Source organism: Chelon labrosus, assembly GCF_963514085.1.
Source record: "Chelon labrosus genome assembly, chromosome: 10".
Classification (NCBI taxonomy): Eukaryota; Metazoa; Chordata; class Actinopteri; order Mugiliformes; family Mugilidae; genus Chelon; species Chelon labrosus.
In genome coordinates, this window is record NC_140360.1 from 16,986,816 (window position 1) to 17,009,250 (window position 22,435).

The 22,435-nt window shown below is 41.1% G+C and overlaps 3 protein-coding genes across 3 annotated transcripts in view; all 3 read left to right on the plus strand.

The window, feature by feature from the left end:
• LOC311494488 (acid-sensing ion channel 1-like) overlaps positions 1-5,363 on the plus strand; it is a 45,043-nt gene extending 39,680 nt beyond the window's left edge. The window contains exons 3-10 of the mRNA XM_084553557.1: positions 1,437-1,587; positions 1,675-1,802; positions 2,516-2,666; positions 2,805-2,861; positions 3,173-3,326; positions 4,322-4,413; positions 4,511-4,590; positions 4,812-5,363. Coding sequence (XP_084409683.1) covers positions 1,437-1,587; positions 1,675-1,802; positions 2,516-2,666; positions 2,805-2,861; positions 3,173-3,326; positions 4,322-4,413; positions 4,511-4,590; positions 4,812-4,931 — 933 coding nt within the window. The 3' untranslated portion in view covers positions 4,932-5,363. The remainder of the gene's footprint in view (positions 1-1,436; positions 1,588-1,674; positions 1,803-2,515; positions 2,667-2,804; positions 2,862-3,172; positions 3,327-4,321; positions 4,414-4,510; positions 4,591-4,811) is intronic.
• Positions 5,364-9,135: 3,772 nt separating this feature from the next.
• On the plus strand, positions 9,136-14,229 carry LOC311494565 (uncharacterized protein). The gene is made up of 3 exons (XM_084553664.1): positions 9,136-10,341; positions 11,271-11,711; positions 13,394-14,229. Exons 1-3 carry the CDS (start codon positions 10,170-10,172, stop codon positions 13,432-13,434), a joined length of 654 nt encoding a protein of 217 aa, XP_084409790.1. The 5' UTR covers positions 9,136-10,169; the 3' UTR covers positions 13,435-14,229.
• Positions 14,230-17,003: 2,774 nt separating this feature from the next.
• LOC311494365 (glycerol-3-phosphate dehydrogenase [NAD(+)], cytoplasmic-like) lies at positions 17,004-22,326 on the plus strand. The gene is given in 9 exon segments (XM_084553378.1): positions 17,004-17,149; positions 17,151-17,215; positions 18,161-18,338; positions 18,474-18,614; positions 18,777-18,915; positions 19,088-19,200; positions 20,017-20,253; positions 20,751-20,857; positions 20,953-22,326. Coding segments are annotated over 9 exon segments (1,182 nt in total). The 5' UTR covers positions 17,004-17,044; the 3' UTR covers positions 21,050-22,326.
• Positions 22,327-22,435: the final 109 nt, after the last annotated feature.

Below are 22,435 nucleotides of genomic sequence, written 5' to 3' on the forward strand. Positions count from 1 at the left end.
TTTGATTCACAGACCCACTTTCTCTGCACACACACACACACACACACACTGTCTTCTTCTGATTCGCACCCAAGATTGTGTTTTTATGAGTGCGTCATGAAATTGAAATATATTTTAAATGTCTTGTGCATAATTTTAAATAATGTCACCAACATTCAGTCTGACATATTTCTTTTTGGATCTTTGGGAAACTTTGGGATCCGCATTGGAGTATAAAACGTAGTTCTTCAGATGCTTGTTATGAGGTTAAATATGGAGCTAATGGTGCACAGACTCTCAGCAGTTTACTGCTGTTTCAGCCGCACAGCTGGCCGATGATAGTGTGCGGTGGGTGTAAATGTTGAAGTCAAGCAGTTCGCACACTCTTCTAGTTCTGGCGTCGGCCAGGTGTGTGCGCGTCTGTAGGCTCTTAACAAAACGTTCCCTCTAGGTTTGTCTGTTATTATTACTAACCTTCCTCTTAATATTTGTGTCTTGCCTTTCATTTGCTTTTCTTAGCGCAGAATACTGTTGTTTTTTTCCCCCGTCCCTCTCAGATTGATGTCTGCTGGAGCAACCAGCAGCAGTCCCTTGTTGACTTTCCATGATAGATGGCCTAAATGTTTAAGCTGCCCTTGGCCAGATCCAAACTCTTTCTCGACAATTACGTGGTTGGTTTGTTCTTTCTAATCATAGATATGTCATTCTGTGCCATAATGCTGAACAATAGCCAGCTCCGAGCGTTAGCAGCTCCACTCTCCCCCTCTCGCCCTCTCGCCCTCTCTCCCTCTCTCTCTCTCTGTCGCTTTCACTCTGCATCCCTGCCCTCCATTGCTCCCTGCTCTCCCACTCTCCTTCTCGTTCTCCCTGCATGGCTTATGTGACTCATACAACACTAAACACTCTAATGTGAGATTAACCCCTCACCAAAGAAAGCTCAATAGTGTTACATTTCTGTCTTATTTTAAGCTGTGCGCTCAAGGCTGTTTAAACATGTCATGTGGGCTTTTGCTGATATCTCGCTGAGGTTCAATTTAACATCTGTGTCTTGGCTTTCTTTGAAAATTAAGGTGGTATTCTTCCTAGCTGGAGTGCTTGGTCTCCATGGTAACATCAGGTCCATTATAAGTGCCATAAAGAAAATGCGAGGGAATGTTAAATCGCCGGTCTGCCAGTCTCCATCACCTCACTGGGTTGATTGTGTAACTCATACACCCACTGGAGCACACTGCCTCCTTTCTCCCCTTTTTCTCTCCCTCTCGCATCTTTTCTCCCTTTTTTTGTCACACGGTTGCCTCTCTTCCCTTCTCTCACACTGTTTCTGCCGTACACACACACACACATGTTCACTCTCACATCATAAACCGAGTCAAACACTGACCCCCAGTGGAAAACCATCGTCAGGTTCTTTCTAAAAGGTTGATGCATAACCAAAATCTGTCTCGTGTGTCACTCAGGTGTTCACTCGCTACGGGAAGTGCTACACCTTTAACGCTGGCGGCGACGGACGCCCTCCCCTCATCACCACCAAGGGAGGGATGGGTAACGGCCTCGAGCTCATGCTGGACATCCAGCAGGATGAATACCTGCCAGTCTGGGGAGAAACAGGTCAGATGTGCTGCAGTGTGTGTGTGCTGGCAGGTGTCTGGTTTGGTGTGTGTGTGTGTGTGTTTAAGCTCCTTCGTCTTTGTGCAGATGAAACGTCGTTTGAAGCTGGCGTCAAAGTTCAGATCCACAGTCAGGACGAGCCGTCCTTCATTGACCAGCTCGGGTTCGGAGTGGCACCCGGATTCCAGACGTTTGTTTCGTGCCAGGAACAGAGGGTAAAACCACGTGGTCCTCGTTAGACAATAACTCTGGTTCTTTCTTTTGAGTTTCGTCCATCAATCTTATCATTTGTGATGACATTATACACATCTAATTAACTGCAGAAACCACAGGGAACAACATAATTTAATCCCGCCAACAATCCTAATCTCAAAATACACAAATATGTGTCAGAGAAAAGCATGTGCATTAAAATGTCAAGCTATTGTTTGATTTCTTATCACACATTATATGAGGTGCATCCTCAAAATGTTGGTTTTTAAGCAAAAATGCAAAAACCGTTGTGTGTTCCCTCTCAGTTATAAGGTTTTACTCTCATTTATATATTTTCTAGAGGTTGGGACTGTTGGATGGACCAGATGTGAGGAAAATGAAACATTTTTACTGCCTCTTACAAAAAAAAGTGTGAAGTTGAAGATAATATCCACAGCTCAGTAGGAGTTTAGGGTCAGAATTATCACACGAGTCATTTTAAATCTCTTGGCTATTTATGTAGATGTGGCATAAAACCAAATGTACTTGTTTTGTTCTCGTATTTGCTTCATTTGACTCATTCTTCTCCAACCAGCAGGAGTCTGCTGTTGATTCATGTGACATTTTTATTCTCCATCTATTTTATCCGCTGTCTCATAATTTGAATATCTCATATTGTTTCATTCAACATGGCTGACTTGAACACACTGGTAATGGGGACGTGTGGTCTTTGCAGCTGATATATCTCCCTCCGCCTTGGGGAGACTGTAAGGTAACGCCCATGGATTCAGACTTCTTTGACAGTTACAGCATCACAGCCTGTCGCATCGACTGTGAAACACGCTACCTGGTGGACAACTGCAACTGTCGCATGGTGCACATGCCCGGTAGGTAGCGGCTCTGTCTCTGCGTTGTATCTGAGTTACATCAATCAGGCCGCTGCAGAGAAATTACTGAAGGCACTTAATAGAAGGGAAAGGAAGAAGGAAAATCAGCAATATGAGTGTGTGTTGTTTTGGCTGCAGGCGATGCACCCTACTGCACCCCCGAGCTGTACAAAGAATGTGCTGACCCAGCTCTCGGTAAGAAAGAGGCTCCGTCCACATCTGAATCTTTAAAGAACAGACACACACACGGCCGTGTTTCCATCACTTTAGGGGACATTACATGGACTTTCATTCTTTTCCTGCAGACTTACCTTGAAACAATCTCCCTCCTCAGATTTAATGATTTGCATTATGTAAGACATGATATTTGTCCTCAATAGGGAGACAGGTCCCTGCAACATCAGTAATACACCCACACACATGCACGCACATCATCCCCTGACGTCCTCAAGTCACAGTCGCACTCATCCAAAGGTCAAGCCGTGTTCTGGTTTCCTTCTCTCCAGATTTCTTGGTGGAAAGAGACAATAATTTCTGCGTGTGTGAGACGCCGTGCAACATGACCAGATACAGCAAAGAGCTGTCGTTCGTCAAGATCCCCAGCAAGGCCTCTGCTAAATATCTCGCAAAGAAGTACAACAAATCCGAGCAGTACATCAAGTAAGAATCAACCGTGTGTTTTTATTCTGAAATGCTAAAGTCTGGTATTAATGGTTATTCTACAGATTGGATTTCCTTCCATCACTTGGTTTAGATGATTTTCATGTAAAGTGTCAGAGAATAAAACAAAATCAGAGTTTTAAAAAGCCCAATGTGACGTCGACAGATGTCTCATTCTGTTTGACTATCAACAGCTGAGAAGCTCCCGCAGAAGACGATACGATAGAACAATCTGACAACTGATAAGTGGTTTTAAAAGGTAAAAGAAAATGGACTCTTGCAGCTGAATCAAGAGCTTCTCAGCAAACATGCAAATGAATAAAAGCCTGATGAGTAATCTTTAATACTGTAAACAGACGTCACTGTGTCTTCATTTTCCAGAATAGTTCATCTATCATTTGTCACAAGTTTACTCTTCATGCGTATTTATTTATATGCGTTTAATTTGGGTTTTGTTTCAAACTAATATTCTTAAGTTGGTTTATGTGTGTGAAAGGAGCTAAAATCAGTTCAAATGAGTTGGACTGCATAATCAGGATTACGGTGCATGCCAGTCATCAGGGTCTCCGTTTAGTAATAGAGCCTTAGGGGAGAAAAGAATAAATTCAACACTATGCATTAGGAACAAATGGGAATCAGAGTTAGACATAAAACTTTCAGAAGATAACTGGTATAAAATGTGAATGACTCAGTGTACTACAAGAAGCTCACAGATACGGAGAGAGTTTGTCTGGAAGAGTCTTACTAGATTTTTTATAACAGCCAAGAGCAGACAACTAGAAATCCCACAGTCATGCTGGAGACCTGGTGCGAGCCAAGATGTTTTCTGGAGCTGCTGTAAACACAATCGTCAGGGTTGTGTTTGCTTTTTATTTATGGATCGGCCCCAGAGACACAGAAGAAGTCCCCTTATAGAATAAATACGTCAGCCTTTGATTCATTTTACTGAGCAGGCACCTCGGTAAGGTTTTCTCTTGTTTATTCTGTCTCCACAGGGACAACATCCTGGTCTTAGACATCTTCTTTGAAGCTCTCAACTATGAAACGATTGAACAGAAGAAAGCGTACGAAGTGGCCGGACTCCTAGGTACAGCTTCATGTCCATGTGTAATTACAGTAGGAGGGTTTTCTTTCTGTTTTTTTATTTTTTTATTTTCTAATTTCTCAATAATCTCTTATTCCAGGTGATATCGGTGGTCAGATGGGGCTCTTTATTGGGGCCAGCATACTGACTATTCTGGAGCTCTTTGACTACCTTTATGAGGTGAGAAAGTGTCTACAGAGAAAAATAATCCTGACGCAATTAGGATACTTGTATTTGATCACATTTAGGATAACAAAACACACTTTACACTTCCTGTGGAGGAATGAAACTCAGATAAAATATAACTGAATGGCCAATTAAACAGTTGAATACACAAAATAAGAAAAATCCGATGTCCGGCAACTTTTTGACTGACTTTTTCCTCATGTCCACCCTCTCAGGTGATAAAGTACAAGCTGTGCCGCTGCTCCGATAAGAAGCACAAGCACCACAACAACAACGACCAGGGGACAGTCCTGAGCCTAGACGACGTCAAGTGTCACGTCAGTAACTTTCACTAGTCCCCCGCAGCGGCCGCGAGCAGGGGGCCGCTGCACTCTCTTGTCTCCGAGCGGCCTCGTGGACCTTGTTCGTTGCAGTTCGCCCGACTGCCAGAGGAACAGAGGGAGTGTGTGAACTGTGCCTGGCTGAGGTTTGTGTGGGACGAGGCGAACGCGGTCGGGAGTGGACGTCCACGCCGTCAGCAGCAGCAGTGATGTTGTGATGAATTCATAAACGTTAGAGTAACTGCATGGTCATCCGTAAACAACTTTTCAAGACGTAGTAACAGATACAGTCAAACGGGGCATGAGCTAAACGAGGGTCCATATGTGTTCAGTCAGCGAGCGTTAGAAATCCCACCTGTGTTGTGATGTTTGTCCTCCGTCGGTTTGACTGATTTTAACGTGATGTAATTGTTCATTTGAAGGATTTTTCATCTCTGTTCCACGCACACTTTTCACTTTGACGTTTGTTGGCTTCCTCCCTTCTTTCACTATCCGTTTTTTAATTTGTTTTTTAATATTCATGTCACCCAACCGTCATCTTAAGGCTGTCTTCCCTTTCTAAACTCTGTGCTTTCTGCCAATATACTGTACTACCTCATCTCGCAGGGTGCCAGCGCCATGAAGAATTTATGTGTCGAGCAAAAGTGACAAACAAAAAGGTCATTTTCATGTAAAGATGTTTAACAGAATGTGACTTTAAATTGAACATCCGTCACAGGCTGTTTTCACAGTGTACTCTTTTCATGTTTTACAGCGGGAGAAGATCCATTTATATATTAAAAATAGTAATAACTTTGTTTTTATAGCGCCTATTAAAAAAAAAGTGCTTTGACAGACGAAGACCCGAGGCCAAACAAGAGGAAGACACATTAATGTCAAGAAACGTTATAAGAAGACGCAAAAACGCTTTAGATAGAAGATAGTGAAAGAAAAGACACTAAGAAAGAATAAATAAAAAGTAGATGAGTAGAAGAATAGGAGCAATAAAAAGAGCCCGTGTTAAGAGGACGACGTTAACGGACCGTAAAAAGGCAGCTGTTGCTTTAGTGTCCTGGATTTGTGTATGTTGGCACGATGTGGCGCCACCTTAGCTCACTGTAATGTTATTCTTTTTTGTTTTCCTACTATGACAAATTAAATAGTTGCTGTGGAAAACACCTGGCCACAAGATGATGGTGAATATTTCCTGCAACACAACCACCAGTAGAAAGAGGCTGTAACAGTTGGAATTATTTTTGTGATTTAGGCTTTGACACTTTCTCGTGCACACTGCCTCCACATGAGAAGACTGATAACACGCTTCTGTGTTAAACATGAACATACAGCCTGTTGTTATCTTAGTTTAGCCGAGAAAGGCTGATTCGGTGTAGGACTGCAGCTATACGGACGCAAAAGAGGAGGAAGAATTGTGTTCTGATTGTTCCTGATCCGCTTTTAAAAAGATGCTGACGTGGATTGTTAATTTAAAAAAAACAACAAAAAAAAAAACATTGCTGACTCTGCAGTAAACAGCTGATCCTGAGAGAAGATGAAAGGCTGTAGGAGGACTCTCTGCACGGAGCTTACACCCACACAACCTGCTGGTTTTATGATGTTCGATTGTGAATCATCAGAAAGAATACTGGAGACCCACGGCCCACTCCAGGATGCTGGTTTATCATAATTTACTCTGAGCTAAACTCCAGTCCTGTAGTCAGAGAGAGAGCCTGTAATGAGGAACAATCACCCTGAAAATATTTGCACCAGCCAATTCAGTTATTTTGATCTTTTCTCCTGGAGTGACAGCTGCCACAGTCACTTAATTAAAACACGTTTTAACCTGCAGAGCCACAAAACCGACAAAATGTGTTTTAGTTTCCTGTGATTTAAATAATAAGAGCAGCTGCCGATGAATTGAGAGAGCGTCTGGTTCGTAGCAGGTCAACACGTGACTACAGTCGCTGCTTAACTTGATATTTCTATTAGCGCTGAAGTTAATGAGCATCTAAATCCTGTCCAGACCTTCCAGCCAGGAGCACTGACAGCCTCTCTGTCTTTGCTTAAAGAGAGCGGTGCAGGATGTACAAATGAAAAAAAACAGCCACAAGTGAATCAGCCTCCCATTAAAACTGCTCCTCGGCACAAAGATGACTGAACGTGGAGGCATCAAAGACACAAATTAACCAGGATGATGTAGAAATCATCAGAGAAAGACCTCAGGTTTTCATCAGAACCTAATTTGTTTAATCCAAATATAAATTATAACAACAGATCAGCTTTATAGACCAATTATCCTTCCTCGAGGGGACTTCATCTTTCTCCACCCACTCCTCATTGGCTCGTCTAACGTATTAACTGAAGAGATGATCTCAAGGAGATGACTGTGCTGTGCCAAAGAAGTAGTCAGATACAAACAGTATTTCTGGACAAACATTTAAAGTAGAGTTGAAGCTTTAGAGGTCCTGTTTTTATGCTAAGCTAGGCTAACTTCACACAAAAGTGGTATCAGTTTTCTCCTGCACTTCCTAAAATGTTAAACGTTTGCATTAAAACATCTGAGCTACAGTAAGTATTTTAAAGTGACTGAACATACTCTGAGGTCCAATTGAACAAAACCATGATATGAAAGAATAAACACAGAATCTTATCCATCCATTCATCTAAGGGGAGCATCATTCATGTTTACATGCCGTTCATCACATTTGAGGGAATTTCCCTTTCATTTGTGTTACCATGGCGAGATCAGATCAGCGAGGATGAATGTGCCGAATGTGTGCTTTTCCATCTTCCAGGGCTCTGACTTGCATGTAGCACTGTACAGCTAGCATCTTAAATGTGGTCCAACAGTTCACCCATGCGTCTGACAGCGGTGTGAGTCGTCTGTGTATTTGTGTGAACCCCGTGTGGTTTTACAGTGTCGCCCGACGTCGGCGCCAAATTTAAAAACGCTGCCCGCCTAAACTAAATCATAGTGTGCCTGCGTGTTGTCAGGCAGCTCTGACCCTGAGGAATTTAAAACTCTTAAGGTATTATGTTCCAGTTGATCTACTTGACTGTGGGATCTGTATAGTATCAGCTGTGTAGTGTTACTTTCAAGCACAACCGTACCATCAACTGTAATTTAATGTAGATATTGTAATGACTGTGGATAATAATCTTAATGTATTTGCATAGTCTGGTCTGTCCAATGCTGTACTTGTTGGATTTATTTAAATTATATAATTAGCCGTGTGTCTCTGTTCAGGTTTCCTGTACATATGATTGTAGTTGGTTTATTTATCGAAGGTATATTTATTAACTAAACTACAAGGCCGTCTCTTTTTTCTTCTTCTTTTTTTACTTCATATTGCTAGTTGCGCTGTCTGAGCAGCTGTACTCGTCTGCACACACACAAAAAAAATAAACAGCCAGGTTGTTGTCTGTCTGCTGCATGACGTCATGCATCTCTGAACAAGCGCTCCGGTCGCCGTGCTTTCTGCTTTCGCTTTGGCCTCCATTTTTAATTGTGCATTTTAATTCTGAGATCTGAAAGGATGGTTGTTTTAGTCTGGTGATGTAAACATGAATAATGGACTTGAAGCTGTTGTTATATTAAAGATTAAATGCTAACTTTATCTAACTTTTATTCATTTCGAGGCAGTGAGTGTCTTTATTTCTGTGTTGGTGAACAGATTGGTGACAGGTTTGACGTGAGATACAAGTTAGATGAATCTAGAGCAGGTACTGTATACGTTCGTTTTCAATCATGTTCCAGGTCCGGACCAGATACTTCAACAACATTTGGATTGTTGTTTCCGTTAAGGTTCGTGCAGACATTTGCTGTCCCCTCATGATGAACCCACCGATGTTTGTGACCCTCTGACCTTTCCTCAAGCAGCACTGAGAAGTTTACATTTGGGATTGTGATGCTTTTAAAGGGGAATTGCTGTTTTTTTTACAACCTGGACCTTATTTCCGGCATAAAATACGATCGTTTACTCACCCATATAACTTTGGTGTCATTTGGAGTTGTTCGGACGAAATTTAGATCCAGTGGCGCGCCACGTATATCCGTATAGTGGGAGTGATCGAGGCACCGAAACGCATCCTCTAAATAATGCATTATCTGCCGCGATCCATAACAAAATATTTTGTTATGATACGCATTGAATTGACCTACTAACCTCTGACCTGGATGAGGTTGTAAAAAAAAACCTAATTCCCCTTTAACTGAACATTAATTTACTTATTAATTACTATGTGTTGTATCTTTAGGCAGACCACGTGATATAATTTCTATGAATATCTAAGGCAGACATTATACGCAATCAGCCATAACGTTATGTCAGATATTGTGTAGGTCCCCTTTTTCCCACCAAAACATGGACTTTGAAGTTGTTCTGTCTGGCACTAAGAAGTTAAAGAAGATCCTTTAAGTACTAGAAGCTGTGAAGTCCTGCCTCCATGAATTGGACTTGTTTGCCCAGCACATCCCACAGTTATTCGATTGGACTGAGACCTGGGGAGTTTGGAGGTCAACACCTTAAGCTCTTTGTTGTGCTCCTCAAATCCTTCCTGAAGCATTTTTTTCTTTGTGGCAGGAGGCATTATCTTGCTGAAAGAGGTTACAGCCATCAGGGAATGCCACTTCCAAGACAGAGTGTGCACAGTGTGCAACAAGGCTTAGGTGGTAGTAGAAACATCCATAAGACTGGCAGGACGTATGATCTCCCAGCTGAATGCTGCCAAAAAACATCACACTGCATCCACCTGCGTATTAAGTCTAGGAAGTCGACAGGCGGACATCTTGCTTGAAGTATTTCATCTACTAAACAGACTTTAAACAGACCTTATAACAGTCGGGGTGTTTCTTTCCTCTTCATCCTGACCCACGTGAGATCAAATGAGGAAATAGTTATAAATTGAGAGGTTAGGACATGAACTTCTCAGAATAGTAAGGGTCAAACTGGGCTGTGTGCCAGGCTGCAATCAAACACACAGGGTTATATTCACTGTCAATAGATATTACTTGGCTCTAAAGCCAGAAAATGTTGACATTACTTTGGGGAGTGTTTTTTATTAGGAAAAGCCTCATTGGAAGTGTTGATTAAACACTAACAATGAGTGTAGGAAATGTCAGATGTGACCAGTAGGTGGCCGTAATTCATCTTTACCCAGAGGAGGAAAACGAAGCCAAGCGTTGGTGCTACGGTAGAAGAAGAAGAAGAAGCTTTAGCTGGAAGACTGTCGTTTTTTTTTCGTATTATAGACGAATAAATCAGTTTAGAAGTAACGATGTCTTCAACTCAGTATTTGAGGGCGTTTATCAGTGAGAGGCTGACTGCAGCTGCTGAAGAAATACTGGGAGTCTTTGAAAAATCCATCATCCAGTACGAAGAAGAGATCAGTCGTCAGCGCAGACTGCTGGATATCGCCTGGAAGCCCGATGTAAAGTTACACAGCATCGGTATGTAAAGATGTAATGGTCTTAATAAAGAAATGAATCAGTGTGACTTGGACCTTACGCTTATTTTCATATGGCAAGACAAAAATTATCGGGCAACTGCAGCAATGTTTCAGACAGAGATGAGACGAATGCATGAAAAAAAAAACCTCCTCTAAACGATAGATTATATATTTTATTTTTCACGTTAACTTTTTAAAAAAAAAAACCATTTACACATGACCGTTTTTTAACAGTCTTAAATCGATCTGACAACTATGTCTCATAAACTGAGGCTAACGGTGAGTTAACTGTGAGCCAATCAGAAGCCGGTTTAAACGTCACGTGACTTGACGTCGTCCAATTATGTTCGTCCAAATAAGTAAACAAAGAAACTGATGGCTGAGAAGCTGTGGATACTGCTGTCAAATTCATGTTATTGTTTTAATAGAAATATTTATTTTCTACATATTTGATGATGGGGTCAATTTGGGGTCAAGTCTGGTGCAACTTTTTGTTGTGTAGCGCCTTTATAAAGATATAATATGCTCTTATGTTTTATTTAAAATCCTCCTTGACCCGGCCTCTTCTGATAATGTCTTTGAATGAAATATAGGAGGCTCTGGTTCCTCCGGCATACTAAAGCACACATTGAGTATGCCGCACATGCTGCTTGTTTTTATCATTATCTTAAAAATGTATTTTTACCATTTACAAATGTCTTAAGGTCAAAACAATTCCAGTTAACCATACTTATCGAGCCTTTGGACTACCACTGGAAAAACCACTATCTACTGGTAATTTTCAATGAAAGCCAATGATATTGATGAAGCTACGAGTCCAACATTTATATCATCCAGTTCTGTATATTTCCTTCACCGGTTCACTTTAAACTGAACACTTCATGTTCACAACAACCCACATTAGTTACTTGTATCCCTTTCTCCCTCCAGATTTTCCACAACAACATGTTCCTACCAAGGACCTACTCACTGACCAGCAGCTCTGTAACCAGGAGAGGAACTTTAGTCCGGAGCTGGAGGAACCAGAGCCTCCTCAGATTAAAGAGGAACCCGAAGAACTCTACACCAGTCAGGATGGAGAGCAGCTTTTACTGAAGCAGGAGACTGATGCCTTTACGTTGACTCCTTCTTATGAACCAAACAATGACCAGCTTTTATCCCCCAAATCTCTCGTAGCCGAGAGCCAAGATCAGAAAGAAAGTGATCACTTAGATTCCAGGTTAACTAGAAAGGCAGAGCCAAAGAAGAGGCATCAGAAACCCGGAAGTCGCTGTAACTCTGACACGGGTAAAACATCTTTAACGTGTGAGGTTTGTGCAAAAACCTTTAAATATAAGTCCCAAATGAAGATCCATCTCAGAAGCCACACAGGTGAGAAACCATACGCTTGCAACACTTGCGGGAAAAGGTTCCTTCAGATGTATTTCATGAAATGTCACGAAAGGTCTCACACAGACGAGAGGCCGTATTCTTGTGAAACATGCGGGAAAAGCTTCAGAAGAGGTGAATACTTGTTGGTCCACAAACGAAGCCACACCGGGGAGAAGCCGTACTTTTGTAACACTTGTGGGAAAAGATTTTGCGCCTCATCATCACTCAAGTCTCACAGGAGAATCCATACAGGAGATAAACCATTTCCTTGCCAAAAGGATACGAAAAGTTGCGGTAGTTTGACCGTCAAAACAAAACCTCGCAAAGAGGAGAAGCGCTACTCTTGCAAAACGTGTGGCAAACGTTTCACTAGAAATGGTAACTTAGTGAGCCACTTGAGGATCCACACGGGTGAGAAGCCTTACCCCTGCAACACATGTGAGAGACGGTTTAAAGATCCATCAGCGCTGAAATATCACGTAAGATCTCACACGGGCGAGAAGTCGTACTCCTGTAACACCTGTGAGAAAAAATTTCTTTGTTTATCAAATTTGAATAATCACATGAGAACACACGCAGATGAGAACAGTCCTGAAACATCTGTGGGAAACCAAGCTTGAAAACCAAAAGAATTCATAACGGTTATAAATAGAGGTTTCAGATTTTTACCTTTAGACTTCAGTAACAGTACTGTGAGTTAGCTGCATGCCACGCTGCTATGTGGGACTAATAAGGCCTGGTTTCAGTATTTGTTAGACTGCATAATCAGTCTGAGGCTTTGTCCTGTGAATATGTGATAATTGTTAGAGAAGTGTACTACATTTAATGGCTTATGGCGTATGGCTTCCTTTTCAACAAAGTTTTCTGTAAAACAGGAAGTATAGTGTATCAGATTCTATGAGTTACACTGTTGTACTGTTACACCGTGTAAAATTACAGGGACATATATACTAACAGCTCTCACAGAATTACTTTAACTGTGAGTAAATCTAAAAAAATCTGAGGGTTAGACTTGGATCATGTTTACTACATTTTCTTTTCTCTTGCGTGAATACAAAGTGCTTCCGTAGAATCTTTTTGAAAGCATGAATTTTCGTAGAGGAGTAGCTCCATTCAGAATTCATTATTCCCAGTAAAGATCTCCTGGGCCAATCAGATTGTTTGGGCGCGTTATCGTGTCTGTTGTAAAAGATATTGACAGAAAAATAACTGAATAAACGGTGATGAAGGCAGTTGTCAAGAAGCATACGTCCGCACACAATCCGTTGCTCCAATAAAACCCTGGTGGTGTTTTTTTGCTGGAAAAAGCATGTGGTGAGTGGTCATCCATCTGTAACACTACGCCTCTAGATCTTCTATCAGAGCACCAAACCTATTTCACCTTCATCATTTTGGTTTGTTCATGCACTTGAACAATGGCACAATATGTTTTGTGTCATTTCCTGTCCATATCCAGATTTTGTATATTTATTTAAGTGATGAACTCTGATGTGGAAGCCGAGAAACCATGTAGTTTAATTTTATTTTAATTATTTAGTTCAATTTTATGTCATGATTGCATCAAGTTTTTACTGATTCAAGCTTTGGACATTAACAAGTTGCAAATGTAATTAAATGCACTTTATAAATAAACTGTCTTTAATCAAAGTAGATTGATAACAACTGTATCTTTCTAATTTCAGTGCTGGTAAATCAAACTGAAGCTCCAACTCTGATGGATTAAATGGTCATGTTAACTGTAAGTGGAGGTAATGCATTCAATCATCTGTGCCTAAAGGAATGAGGGCAGTGAAATGCTGTTGTTCTGATCTAATGTATTTATTCTGACAATAAATGTGTTGTGTCGAGGCTGCAGTGAGGTGCCTTCATTTTTTATATCTACAGGGGTGGACTGTCACTGTCAATTTATTTATAAAGCAAATTTAAAGATAATAAATGTTGAAAAGTGCAAACTGAAACTACACACATGAAATCTTAAATGAAATTTGAGTTGAATTGAGTTGAGTTGGATTGGAGCAAAAATATGACAGAAGCTCAGTAGGTACTTTAATCTTGAGATGTTAAATGCTTTTCTACTTCAACCTTTTTTAACGGCCAAATGTTTGACTTTGTAACTGCACTTGGAAGATTTACCTCCCAAAATGTATAAAGCACTTATGACATTTAGCCAACCTATCTCTGAGTATGCCAGCATATGCAATAGACAATACAGTAGAAAATACACCAATCAGCCACAAAAAATTAAAACCACTGACTCCATAACAATGACACTCCTTGATGGCAGCAGCCATCCCCAGCAGGATGCAGCCTGACACAGGCACACACACAAAAACCAACAACTCAAAAAACATGGAAAACAGCACAAGGTGTTGACCTGGCCTCCAAATTCACTAGTTCTCAAGTATCTGTGGCCTGATCCACAGAGGACCCTCCCCTCAACCCATATAGGTCATAAAAGCCCCCACTAATAAGATTCTGTTGCCAGACACCACAGGACACCCTCAGAAGGCCCATGTCCGTTTTCTGATGAGACACAACTGTTCTGGAGGCACAAGGGAGACCTACACAATATTAAGAAGGTAGTCATAATGTTATGCCTGATCGATGTATTTTGGTCTTTGATGAGGGGGTGAAAATCAGAAATTTCAGGAGATGTTTAAAACTTTTATGGTCAAAGATTCGGTAAAAACAATGGAAGGATTGGTGAGAAATGACTGTGATATTGGTCAAACTATTTTATTATTGACTGTTTTTATAAAAGCAAATAAATCATTGAGTATCCCCAGTTGTTACTTCAATATCACCAAGACCAACTGAAAAAAACATCTGCATTTATCCATCAGCGCATTAATGAACGTTTTTAAACAACAGGCAGCAGGATGGCACAGATAAAGCCTCACTAGAGCGTTAATTCACTTTTTAAACATCATATTAATGGAGGTTCAAGCACAAACGTGATAATCCAAAGAGGAAATGCTTGTTGCTCATTAAAGCGTGACTGTGGTGAAGCTATAACCATCAACACTTTTAGGCCAAGTAAGCTGGATTTTCCGTTTCTGTTTGTTCCAGCTGAGTTAAGTTCCCTTTCTGTTTGCTGTCCAACTCTTATGCAACAATGTCCTCTTTTGTTTGAGCCCTCCAAACCAAATAATTTCTCTTGACACTGATCTCTCTGTGGTCGCTCGCATTGACTTTAAATGTCCCGACTGTGTTTTGCAAAGTGAGAGCTCGACGCAGCACACAGCCCGTTAGCTTAATGGAAACGTTTGTGAGGAAATGACCAGTCAAGCCCAGGATTGTTCTCTTAAGTGAAAGTAGAGGATTAGAAAATAACTCTGTAGCAAGTAAAAGTGTTATGGTTAATATTCAATTGTGTGCACGCTGTGGTGTTTTAAAATGTAGTCTTCATTTAAAAACCTCTCTAGTTAACTGTTTCAACGTCAAACGTTCACAAACTAGGCGGCAGTCACATGAGGGTAACTGCTCATGTGATTTGTCAGAATCAGCTTCATGGGTTGAGTGTATTTAACGCTCCAAGAGTTTTGTTCCTGACCCTCCATCAATAAAGGCAATATACACATAAGTAGATATAAGGAACTATACAGACAGTTTAAGACAATGTACTGATATCACTGAATGGGAGTGACACTGAGTATTGACACTGCTCAGCTACTTATAGTGATAATGATGCCATGTGTCTGGTCTTACAGAGATGGAGAGATAGAGGCCAAGTTTCTGAAGGATTTGTAATGATTTTCCCGGGGGTGTGGGTTTGTCCCTGTGGGCACTTCAGCGGCAGACATTCAGGAGGCCAGCCAGGGCTTTGATTGCCTCAGAAGGTGCGGATGGTCTCCTGTAGTTCCTGATGTCCTAGTGACCTCTCCACACTGATGCAAGGTTGTTGCCTCCAAACCTGTCTCTCAACTTTTCTGTGCCGCTTCTCATAACTACTCTGATGTCCTCTAACAAAATCTATCAATGGGGCATTTATTACTAATGACCAGACATCTGTGATGATCTGGCTGTCATTCAAAATAGCGGTTGTGTGTTTTTTTTTCCTGAATGAATGAGGCAAAACTCTGCTTGTGCAAGAGGATTGTCAGTCGAGTAGGTGGTCCTTAATGTGACCCAGAACGCAGCAGCCTAGACCTCCTCCAAATAAGGTCTGACTGATTGAATATCTAATGTATTCTCAGTGCATCTTGTACTTCAGGCTGTCCATTTGCAATCAGATCACTTGTTAATATCAGGTCCAAACTAGGCCAATAAATTCCTGGCCTACTACCTGCTATTACTGAACTCTGCTCCCTTCTTCTGTACACATCGTCCTTGGCCTGAAGATGTTGTCTCAGTCTGGTTATGAGCCACAGCTTCTTATTATTGCAGAGGGTCTCGGTACGTTGTGTGTAACTGTAGCTGTCACATTTAGAGCAGTAGGAGTATAATTTTTTAAATTACGAAGCTCCCTCGCTGGTTTTATGACACTGCAGATATGTCTCTGATCGCCGAAGCTACAAATATACGGCAAATAAAAATAGGTGAAATACACTCACTTGCTAGTTCACTGGGTACACTAGGGAAAATTAATGCATATTAATGTAACAGTCACTAAATCTTAGCTTCATAAAGGGTATGGTAGTCAGCATTTGCCAAATAACCAGGAGAGTTGCTAATTCAACATGTATTTTAATTTTAGAGACTTCGGTTTGTATTACTATTGAATTGTATTGTACCGACAAATGTTTTTATTATTTTGACCACCCCATTTTAGTCAGTGGGCTAGACTAAATAACAGAAACACTTTAGTGTTTTATTCAATCCAGTTTAACAGCTCCATAAACTACATCCTCTAAAACAATCATGCAGTTGAATTACCACCTTGTTTACACCGTTTCAACATGAACTGAACATTATAACAGTCACGAAGCTAAGATTGTGTGCAGAACTGTTATATTTGAATGTTTTTTTTGTTTTCACTAGTGTACATATTGTTTTTTGGCAAGTGAGTGTACATGTAAAAGTCCTGTATTCTACATTATACCTTAGTATAATCAGTAAAAAAAGAAGATGCATAAAGTATTAAAACAGGCTACTAAAGTAGATATGTCACCTTTCTGAACATGTCATGTTTTGGCATTAGATTGCACATGTGTTCCCTAAAATCAGTGTTGAAGCTGCATGGTGTCACTTTGTCTGCTGTTTGCAGTTATCATCTTGATGTACTTTGCATTCAGAAGTTCACATCCTAACAAAGGTTCGGACTTTTGCCCCAGTCACTTAGAGCCTGCTAACCTCTGCTCCGTGAACGAGTGCCAGACTCGGCCCTGGCTGTAATGGGCGGGTCGGTGTCTCCCCTCGGTCAGGCCAATAAAATCAGAGTGGCTGCTTGGTGTGGGTTGCATAACTGGACTGCAGTCAGCGCTTCTTCTTCTCCTCCACTCAGCGGTTTACCTCTTCACAATGGCAGCTCCGAAGAAAGTCTGCATCGTGGGCTCTGGAAACTGGCAAGTGGACGCGTTCATGATGTTAACTGTGTGCATGCTAACCTCAGAGCAGCTAGCGTTATTAGCCGGGCTAGCATCACCCGGCAACCAGGCAGCTAGCGTTAACTAGCAACAGTCCCTAGTAACGTGAGGGAAGTTTGACCCGGCAGCTACAGTCCGCTTCGTTAGCAGCAACACGGGCCGACTTTAGCCCTGATTAGAGTCACATGCCAAGAAACTGGATGAATGCACAGAGAACTGACCGATAACTGGGGGTTTGCACTCTTGTAGTTAGCCAAAATATAACAACAACACGTTAGCTCGCTCTTATTTGCGGTACTTCAAACAGACGTCCATTCAAAAGTCTGATGGATTAAAGTTATCGTGTGGGCTTTAAGAGGACAAAGCGATAAAACATAATTTCAAGCCGAAAAATAAATGTTTAAAATCGTCTTGTTAATTCGGCTCATAGTTTTCAGTTTGTAAACCAAAAATAATTTATTCACCTATTCGTTTTTTTATACACACATAGCTTTTGGTCCGATTGAAGCTTTTAGTGATGAAAACTAAAAACTAAAGTTTAATGTATTCGCCCAGATTAATGCCTCCAAAAATAAATAAAAAAAAATGGCACGAAATTAAAAGTAAATTTGACATTATCTTGCAGGTGATTAAATCTGACCTAAAATCGCCAGTATTCTCTATGGAGTTTGGCGCTGACTACAGGAGACTGCATTATTGAGGGCAGACCGCCTCGTATCAGCTTATCTTCTTGGCAGGAACATCCTGCTCACAAAACAGCAGTTAATCATCAAATAGGATCCATGCATGGCAGTAAACACCTCAGGCAAAATCAAAAAGATGTTGGGTTAAACCACTTAGGCTACTGTAAGATGTTTTCTCACCGTGCCCCTTGCAGGTTTCCATCTATTATTTCTCATGTAAATTAAACTTTTAACAATGCAGGGGCTCTGCTATTGCCAAGATCGTTGGTGCCAATGCTGCTCGGAATCCAAACTTTGACAGCACCGTAAAGATGTGGGTGTTTGAGGAGATGGTGAACGGGCGCAAGCTGACTGAAATAATCAACACTGACCATGAAAATGTGAAGTATCTTCCTGGACACAAGCTACCAGCTAATGTGGTAAAGATGCTTTTAGTTTTAACATTTTCTGCTACAATTTCGTTATTAGTCTGTGATTATCAGTTACCTAAATGCAGCAGGTTGTTACACAGGCTCCTAAATGCCTTAGGCTTTAATGTATGTTCTCTCTTGTAGCTGGCGGTGCCGGATCTGGTGGAGGCGTCCAGCGATGCAGATATTATAGTGTTTGTGATTCCACACCAGTTCATCGGGAAAGTGTGTGACACCATTAAGGGCAAGATAAAGGGTGACGCACTTGGAATGTCTCTTATCAAGGTTCGGCTCTGCTCTGCTCTGCTCTCTGTCATAATCATCGAGAATTACCCACCTTGTGCATAGGGCAGCTGTTGTTATGCAGTGTGATCTTTGACCCACTTTAGTGTGTTTGCGTTAATGTATGACTTGTGTGTGCGCGTGTGTGTGTGGTCATTCTTCCAGGGGGTAGACGAGGGGCCAGATGGACTCAAACTCATCTCTGACGTGATCCAGGAGAAGCTCAGTATCACCATGAGTGTGCTGATGGGGGCCAATATTGCAAATGAGGTTGCTGATGAGAAGTTTTGTGAGACCACTATTGGTTAGTGTTGTTACATGTTTACACAACTTAACATCCAAAATAAGCTGGTTTTAACCTCAACATGGGCAGCACACTTGTTTCAGTTTAGCTTTCTGCATCATCGTCAGTGTTGGGGTCAAAGTTTAGGGTGTTGAAGTGTGTTTTATAACGAGACATTTTTTTCTGCTCCCAGGCTGTAAGAATAAAAACCATGGAGCTCTGCTCAAGGAACTCATGCAGACGGACAACTTCAGGGTTACTGTGGTGGAGGAGTACGATGTGGTGGAAATCTGTGGAGCCCTGAAGGTGAGCTCTTAGTACCAAATGTAACAAACACACACACTCTCTCTGTGTGAGCTAAAGGCACTTAGGTGAAACAGATGGAGGGAAAATTGACAAATCTGACCCTCCAGACATTTGCAACAACAAGAAGTTCATTAACTGCAGAAAGAGACATCTTTTTAAGTTGGATAAAAGTTGTGCATTATGTTAAATTCCTTAGTTACTGACCTTTCAGCTTCTATCATGGTAAAGGTGAAGATTCTTCATCACATGATGCACAATATACTTCCTTAAGAAGAAAGCTGACAAATCACTAAGCAGTGCAGAAGTGGAAGTTGCCGAGTCAGAAATCATCACACAATTCAGTGTCTGTGAACAAAATTTTTAAGTTGCTTATTCAGCTGTCTATCAGTGTAAAGTGAATAGCTTAAGATCTTGGGAGTGTTTGCCAAAGAAAACAAACAGTATGAAGACACATCACTTTAATGGATGGATCATAATTGAATCAAACTAATGGATAGTTGTATCTTGTCAAACACAGAACACCATGTGACTGAACCCAGTTCTAAAACTGTTTTATTCGGTGTTGATACTAAACAAATGTGGCTCAGCTGCTGCAACTCTTAATGCGATTATACAATATTCTTTCAATACACTGACCTACACTACGACAGCAGAAATATATTTTCATTTCACACTTATGTATAATCTTTAAAAGGCTTTAAAATTTGAAGTCTATTCCCTGACTAGACGTTGGACTATAATCATTAAAATCTTCCAGATAATCAGCACCCGTCCCAAAGGTGTATCCTCAGCTCGTTTCCTTCTTCCATCCTTCAGAACATCGTTGCTGTCGGTGCAGGTTTCTGTGACGGTCTGGGCTTCGGAGATAACACCAAGGCAGCAGTGATCAGGCTGGGCCTGATGGAGATGATTGCCTTCGCCCGCATTTTCTGCACCGCTGGGCCCGTGTCCTCTGCAACCTTCCTGGAAAGCTGCGGCGTGGCCGACCTCATCACCACCTGCTACGGTGGACGCAACCGCAAAGTAGCTGAAGCTTTTGTGAAGACGGGGAAGGTGAGAACTTTGATTTAGTTTGCACATTGTTGTCTTCTTGACGCAAACGTTCCCTACACATATTTAGATGTCTGTTTGAGAGAGAAACTGGTAACTACACATTTAAAGTACTGACTGTGGGAAACTTTTACAACATTTTATTAGAGCATTATCTGCTCTTTTAGGTCTAAAAACAACATGGAATTATTTCATATTAAGACTTAAGTGACTTCACCAAGTTACACAATTAAGGTGAATTAGTTTCAAGTACTAGCCAACACAGAGTTAGTGTAATTAAAGTTAAGAAACCTAAAGGGACAGTCCAGATATATACGAAGGACTATGCCGGTTAAAACTGGATTAATTTGTGCTATTACTCTCAGACTGGTTGTAATAGAAGGAGAAATGTAAAATAACCTTTTACCAGATATCACTGAAAGTGCGTTTGCATCAGTGATGTCTCTCCCTGTGTTTCAATTTACAAATCTTCATCACGCCATGTTTCACGTCTTTCTCAGTCCATTGAGGAACTGGAAAAAGAGATGCTAAATGGTCAGAAGCTGCAGGGACCAGCAACAGCAGCTGAGGTCTACCTCATACTCAAACACAAAAACCTGATTGACAAGTAAGTCTGAGCACACACACACTCAGACCAGTGTTTACATTGGCGCCACCTTAAGAAGACGTCCATTAAGCATTAACACCACCTCCTTTCCACAGGTTCCCACTGTTCAATGCAGTGTATCAGATCTGCTTCCAGGGCCATCCAGTCACTGAGTTCATAAGCTGTTTGCAGAATCACCCAGAGCACATGTAAGGGGGGAGGGGAAATTGACAGAGTGCCTGCGTAACGGAGAACATGACCACTTTTCTGCTACCTGTCAGAAATGGATGGAGGACGACGAGTCACTCCACACCTGTCATGCGACTAAACGGCTGCAACCAGTGAATCCATAACATGTGTTCTTCTATAGTTCGAACACTTTGTCCTTAACATTCAGTTTCTGACATGTTTGTTTTTTTTAAGTGCTTTCTTTAATTTACGGCGTGTACTAAAACTTGAAGTGAGCTGCTGGGAGTTTTTTTCCTCCCCAATGTGATGGTCCGATGGCTCTTTTTGCTTTGGATTTTTAGATCCAGATGAAATCAAAAATGCAATGCTTCACAGTTTGGTTTGCACTTCAGAAAATGTGACACAACTGCCATTTGTACAATGTTTAGATGCATCCAGATTTCCACAGGGCCTAACACTCAGGGCAAAGAGCTTCTGTAGAGGGACTGATCCAACTCTAACACTGATGTTGCCGTCCACTGAACGCCTGTTCATCTCAAATTATTTAATTATAGATGTAATACCTCACCTTGTTATGTCTTTGTATGCTTTAAGTGTCTTACATAATTCACTGACGTTTCCTGTCTTGTACTGTATATCAACCTACTGTCAACCACATAGCAACTGTTTTTAACATAAAAAGATAATGTGCCTTAAAATGCACGGTTGCTATGTTTTGGCCTTTTTTTTTTTTCCTTTTGTAAACACAAAGTTTTAAAAGGATTTCATTTCAGTTTGAACAATTACCATTACATCTCATATTGTGGCTAGATGGTTCTTTACCTGTACAGATTGTCACAGATTTGGGGGAAACAAGGAGTCACACAAAACGTCTAGCACAAGCTCTCAGCACCTTTCAAAAAAGAAGTGATTTTTACATGACGCTGCAGATCCCTAACTTGAGGAAATGGACGCTCCATGCAGCATTTTTCAGTGTTTACTTTCTGTAAACAAACATTTAAAATAATGGCATATAAAAATGAGTTCTTTTTTGGGGGCTGTTGTCTAAGTTGACCTACTAGAAGTCGTTTTCTGAGACTCGTTTCCCGTAAATCTCTGCGACAGAAAAGGTGAAGAGGGAAGTTGACCCAGGGCGTCACATTTAAGGTAAATTATGAAGGTTTAAATAAACTGAAATGATCCTTTTGACTAAACATCCATCCACTGTTTGTTGCTGTGATCCCGTCTGATTCAGTTTTCATTCAGTTACAACTAACGTGTTGGAAATGATCCAAACATTTGTCTGTGAATAAATGACTTCTGGTGTCAAATCATGGCTGGAATTATTGTTCACTCTGTGAATCACTATTAAACTATGCAGCAGCGCAGAGGGAGGAAATACCATCAGAATTTTGTTTTAAAACATATTTA

What these genes read in the sequence shown, in the direction of transcription:
- LOC311494565 (XM_084553664.1), top strand. Translation starts at nt 10,170, where the DNA reads ATGTCTTCAACTCAGTATTTGAGGGCGTTTATCAGTGAGAGGCTGACT. An exon ending in TGTAAAGTTACACAGCATCG is followed by an intron (nt 10,342 to 11,270) that starts GTATGTAAAGAT and finishes TTCTCCCTCCAG; the next exon opens with ATTTTCCACAACAACATGTT. An exon ending in CCATCTCAGAAGCCACACAG is followed by an intron (nt 11,712 to 13,393) that starts GTGAGAAACCAT and finishes TTCTAATTTCAG; the next exon opens with TGCTGGTAAATCAAACTGAA.